The sequence below is a fragment of the Thamnophis sirtalis genome, unplaced genomic scaffold (genome assembly GCF_051295495.1).
Source record: "Thamnophis sirtalis isolate CommonGarterSnake01/CBP01778 unplaced genomic scaffold, rThaSir2_p1.2 scaffold_3, whole genome shotgun sequence".
NCBI classification, from domain to species: Eukaryota; Metazoa; Chordata; class Lepidosauria; order Squamata; family Natricidae; genus Thamnophis; species Thamnophis sirtalis.
Window position 1 is genome coordinate 34,354,815 of NW_028261383.1, and position 5,853 is coordinate 34,360,667.

The 5,853-nt window shown below is 38.5% G+C and overlaps 1 protein-coding gene and 1 non-coding gene across 2 annotated transcripts; both read right to left on the reverse strand.

Annotated features, from left to right (window-relative positions):
* Positions 1 to 3,837: 3,837 nt before the first annotated feature.
* On the reverse strand, positions 3,838 to 3,909 carry TRNAE-CUC (transfer RNA glutamic acid (anticodon CUC)). The gene has a single exon. It is a non-coding gene; the product is annotated as a tRNA-Glu (tRNA).
* Positions 3,910 to 4,676: 767 nt separating this feature from the next.
* On the reverse strand, positions 4,677 to 5,486 carry LOC106544366 (histone H2B-like). Its single transcript, XM_014060614.2, has one exon. It carries the CDS (start codon positions 5,464 to 5,466, stop codon positions 5,017 to 5,019), a length of 450 nt encoding a protein of 149 aa, XP_013916089.2. The 5' UTR covers positions 5,467 to 5,486; the 3' UTR covers positions 4,677 to 5,016.
* Positions 5,487 to 5,853: the final 367 nt, after the last annotated feature.

The following is a 5,853-nucleotide window of genomic DNA, read 5'->3' on the forward strand; positions in this document are numbered from 1 at the left end:
TCTGTGAATGTGTCCCAACTTTTTAGTGAAGGTAGTACATTAGCTCTGCCATTGTTCAAGTGATTGAGGAATCTAGTAAAGAACTATCTCTAAAGGGATGACCAACAAGTCATGGGTTATCTAAAGATAGGATCCTTCTGTTGTCCTTTCCAAAAAGGAATGGAAAAGAAACAGGCAGTTGTTGTTACAAGTGGCTTTGTGAGTTTATGCTACTACTTCATTTTAAAAGATTTCATATGTATGACCATATTTCTTTGGTACATCAAGCATCTACTGGTCCTAAACTCTGATCCTATATTTCCTGCAGCCATCAAAAATTGCCAATACTACAGTGTCATTGATGGGGAAGAAAACACATTATGTCATCAAGCAAGCCCCTAGACAACCTTAATTTGTAATTTCTCCAGTTTGCAACCCTTCTCTGACTAGAGTTCTGGAAAACCGGGAATACAGAAAATGATAATAAAAGCATACATTATAATTTCCCTGCCTCTTTAATGTGTTTGTTTGTTTGTGCTTTAGCTTGGGGCTAGAGATGGAGAAATCCCTGGGACTCTAAACTGGCTAAACCAGTTTAAATTAATCTGGTTTTAAAATAAAATTAAAAATTATTTTTTTAAAATTAAAACCACTTTAACAAAAATGCAACGTACTTTTGCATTTAGAACTGCTAATTGTTAGAAATTTTGTATAAAAGTACCACATAGAGCGAAATGTACAGTCAACATGTGCCTTACTGCTCAACTATGTAACTGTAACAGGAAACAGGAAACTCTCCTTAGACCAAGAAAGCATAGAGCATATATACCATAGATCCAAATCTGTAAACACCAGCTGTCATCTACTGGCTAAATACTATGGTTGTTGTTGTATAAAAATATATTCTAACAATGAGTTCCAACACTAATAAATAGTCTATGGGTGGGAAGAAATCTTAAATGAATGAAGACTACACCCTTAAAGAGATAAAGTTATATGGCTAATACTGCATGTTGTCAATTTTCACAATCCAATTGTGCAGACCAAGTGTCAGAATTTCCAGGAGTAAACAGAAATGAACAGCTAAAATAGGAGAAGCTACTGTCTCCTTTTGTTAACTTTCAACTATGTTATCTTTTCTAATGAGCATCTTTTGATCCACCTGACGTGCTATTGTAATTGTGAGGATTTCTAATAAAGTTATTGCCTGCATTAGAATGGCTAATTTTGTGTTTTTAATAGAAATCCTACATGAAGAATGGGAAAGAACTATTCACAAGGCAGTTCCTTTGCTTTGGAGGAGCTCTTTGTGTTTCTGCAGGTTAATTCTACAAAATTATTTCTCAGTTGTTCATATACTAATATGAACAACTTGTATTTATATGCCAAATTGTATTAATATCTAACAAAGACAATTGTTGCAGTTATCATCATGATTCCATAGTCCTTATCTGCCACTATAAGGACCATAGAATCATGATGGTGACTGGAACAATTGTTTTTATTGGCACATAAAGTTTAGTATATCTATTAAAAGAACAAAAGCAGCCAACGTGTCCATACACAAATTCTAATGCAGGGTACAAGTGAATGGTACCCTAGTCCTCAACCTACGGCCACAATTAAGTTCAAAATGTCTGTTGTTAAGTGAGTTTTACCCCATTTTATGATCTTTCTTGCCACACTTGTTAAGTGAATTACTGCAATTGTTAGTAACCTGGTTGTTAAGTAAATCTGGCTTCCCCAGTGATTTTGCTTGTGAGAAGGTCGTAAAAAGTGATCAGATGACTTTGGGACACAGCAATCATCATAAATATGAACCAGTTGGTAAGCATCTGAATTTTGATCACATGATCATGGGAATGCTGGAACTGTGAAAAACAGCTGTAAGTCCCATTTTTTAGTGTTGTTGTAACTTTGAACAGTCACTAAGCGAACTGTTATAAGTTGAGGATTACCTGCATTAGCAGTTTTTGGTTCTTCATATTAACAAAAAGTCAGTTTTCCCTCAAGTCAATCTCAACTCCTGATGACTATATGGATAGCTCATGTATTTTTTTTGGCAGCTTTATGGGAAGAAGTTTACCCCTTTTTTCCTGGGATTTTTCAGTAGTCTCCCATCCAAACACTCACCAAGTCCCACCTTTCTTAGCCTGCCTGAGATTAGCCAAGATTGGTTAGGGGCTGACAGCATCATGAGTCATAATTTATTGCCTGGACACCAGCTCCATTTTAAAAACTTCCCCTATGTTCTACTGTCTTTGAATGACTTGAGATCAACGCATGGTAAAAAAAGAAGTGAACAAACTTTGGGCATCTAATAGCGATCATTCATTATTTTATTTACTGCAATTGCCAATTTGCAATCCGTTAAAGGTTGTGATTGGTATCTATAATGTCCTACATGGCATAGGACCTGGCCATTTGAGAGACCACCAGTCTCCCATAGTACTGATCAACTTGGCATACTCCAAGTTCTTTTAATTAAACAATGCAATCTCTCAGGACTATAGCAGAACCTGCTCTCTGGAATAATGAGATCTGGATAGGCCCCACCACTTTCAGTTTGGGGAGAGCACTGAAGACTTGGCTCTACCCCCAGGCCTTTGGCAAGCATGATTGATGCTCCCTTTTCCTGTTTTCCTTTGTTCCGTATTTGCTATCTCTGCCACTTTTGTTCTTTTGTTGTGGCTTTGAATTGCTTTCTTGCTTAAACTGTCTTTAGCAGTTTGTAAACTGGTCAGAGTCACTGAGAGGCAGTATATAAATTTATTAGGGTTCATTGCATAGTCAGCTAGATGTTTAGACTATGTTTGGAATTTTTAATCCTTCCCAAAGACTGGGGATAGGCAGTTATTTCATGATGTTAAAGGTATGATTGCAAGATGTAAGCTGTTCCAAGTAAAGCTGCCTTTTGCAATTGACTGATGATGAGTTTGGTCAATGCTGATGGTGTTTCAAGTGGTGCTTCAGAAGTTTTAGGATTGCACCCAAGGGGCCCATCACTATTGGTATTACCTTTGCTTTCTTTTGCCACAATTGTGAGAGTGAGTGAGTGAGTGAGTGAGTGAGTGAGAGAGAGAGAGAGAGAGAGAGAGAGAGAGAGAGAGAGAGAGAGAGAGAGAGTCACATGGGTGGCAAACCACTCCCACAAAGGAGGCCACACACACAGAGTAGGTTCCAACAATTTTTGAAACCCACCACTGATATACACATATACATGCACACACACACATTATGAATTGAAGGATGATTCTCAAAAATCTAATACATACTTCTAAAATGCTTATAGGTAACAAAAGCTGAAGTTTTAGCAATTTGATTCTTTTTTCATGCTTATATTGGAGCAGAAAAACTAGAACTACTGAGCAAGGGGAATTACTGTTATTTGTGTACTCTTGTAAGACCACCTGCTACAGGAAAAATGCGACACATTGCATGCAAACCTGGCCATAGTTTTATCTGCCTTTTTAAAAAGATATTAAGCATTTCATTTCATTTCATTCAAGCAACTATTAAGTGATCTTGTTTTGATGTTGGGTTCTTTACCTTGATGCCTTGCTTTGTGTGGTGACTTCTGGCAGGAAGGAGTGATAGAAATTGTAAGAAATAAATTATTCTGAGTAAAGAAAATATAATCTATTAAGTAACCCATAGGTATAAAATGTATACATTTAACAAATGAACTCTTCAGAAATCTGTTGAAGTTATAATTGATACTTGAAGAGAAAATTGAAAAGCAACTCTTACGTTTCTTAAAACAGCACCTCGAAGAATTACTCCATTTTATAAAATGTAGATTCGCGCTCAGAGTCCCTTTTTCATAAAAATATACCTTTAGGCTTTTTCCAAAATGTGTTCCCTGACCGGGAATCGAACCCGGGCCGCGGCGGTGAGAGCGCCGAATCCTAACCACTAGACCACCAGGGAAGTTGAGAAATAGGCTTCTTAAAAGACTTATCAGGCAATATTGCCATTTTTTTTGACGCTGCTTTTTAATAGTTTCCTCTTTTATAGCAACCTTCCTCTAAACTTCACTATCTTCAAAATCAGTTCTTTTATATACTATAAGTACGTAACAAAATAAATCTCTAATCAAGGCATTGCCAGTTTAATAAACTCCCCAGCTTAACTACTAACACTGTATCTTTCGTTCTGGGAATATCACTTTAACCTACAAATTAATGGAAAGAAACGCGCTTTTTTTCATCGATCCAGGGGATACTTGCTTATTTTTTTCAGAGGCGGCTGCATCCATTCCCGAACGGATCGACTGAGGGATAAAATGATCTGGAAAGACATGGGACGTTTGAGGATGGCGCTTATCTTTGAAGATAAAGCCAAATTCCAAATAAGTTTCGAAATGTTTTTAGAACCCCTATTTCTCAGTATCGCACGTTGAAAGTATTTCATTTGTGATTCCCGTTTCATACCTCTCCTATATTTCCTATTCTCATTTCCTTTTTGTTTGTTTTTGTATTTGCCTCAATATGAGAACGCCAAAGAGGTTGCCAAACAGACTAGCTGAATGTGACCATTAGGAGTCGAGGACCACTTGAAACAGGCTCTTTATTTTTAATTAAATGTTAAGTCGTCTTGCTCCTATTTATGATCAATCATAAATAGTCATCTTTACCTTTTGGCATGAAGTAGAGATTTCCAGTAATTAAGGAAGAAAAACAAACAAACACAATGAATTAAAGCTGCTAAAAGCCCGGTTTATTTGGAAGACATGAATAAAGCCACTCAAATCCTGTTAACCAGAAAACATCTTCCACATCTGTTTTGTCCAGAGCAGTGGTCTCTCTGCTCAGCTGACTCCATTCAACAAAGGGGAGAATTTGCTGGCATCACCATAAGTGGTGGTGTCTATGTTGTCTAGGAAGATGATTGAAGATGGGCATCTTAAGACAGTGATGGGTTACAGGTTTCAGTGGATTCCCTAAGGCAGCAAAATATTTTAAAGTCTCTAGGATATTTTTTAAGATCTTTGGTCTTCTCCCTTGGGCTCCCTGCGGGAGAAGGGAGGATGCTTCTCTAAGCACATTCAGTGCTGGTGGACTCGGCCGAGTGCTTGGCCAATTCCTTTGTCATGGCTTCCTTCAAGGCAGCTTGCACATCTGTGCCGCTGATGTTGGACAGCTCGTTCTTCTGGCTCAAATTCTCCACCTCTGTGGCCACGTGGTCATAGACATCAGTCAGCAAGGTCTTCATCAGGCTCCTGGCCTTGGCCTCCATCCGCACCTTGGGCATCTGCCGAAGGACCTTGGCGGCAAAGAGCCTTGGGGAGCAGATCCTCTCTGGACCACTGTCCACTGACTTGGGGGCAGAGGACTGCTTGACCCGACGCTTAGGACGAGTCTGGTGCTTCTTCTGTTTCCTAGGCTGCAGTTTCTTCTGCTTCCGCTTAGCTAGTTGGCGCTTCTTCTGGATTTTCTTTCTCCTTGCATCTCTGACTTTCCTTTTGCCTTGCTGTTTGGCAGCCATTGTTCTTTTCTCTTGAAGCCTCTGCCTGAAATGTCACCAGGCTTTTGCCAGACAAAGTCACTTATAGACAATAACATGCAAATGAGAGATCTGTATGGAGTGTGCTGATTGGGTAGCCTTACCTTCATCGTATCCATGGAGGCATTGTTACAACGGACAGGATTGTGATCTAATTTTTGTAATCTTCAAGAAATGAAATTTAACTCTGCCACCATTTCCTGGTTCAAGGATTTCCTGACCATATTTAAATTTTTGCAATGAAAATTCATTTTTACTACCTTCACTGTGTATCCTAGTTTCCAGTTCTTCACCCTCAACTCTTGCTCTTATTCCCAAAATCAACTTATCTTTAAACACAAAATACCATAATATTTTGAGTATATGGCT

Coding starts and splice junctions, on each gene's coding strand:
- LOC106544366 (XM_014060614.2), bottom strand. CDS start 5,466: ATGGCTGCCAAACAGCAAGGCAAAAGGAAAGTCAGAGATGCAAGGAGA.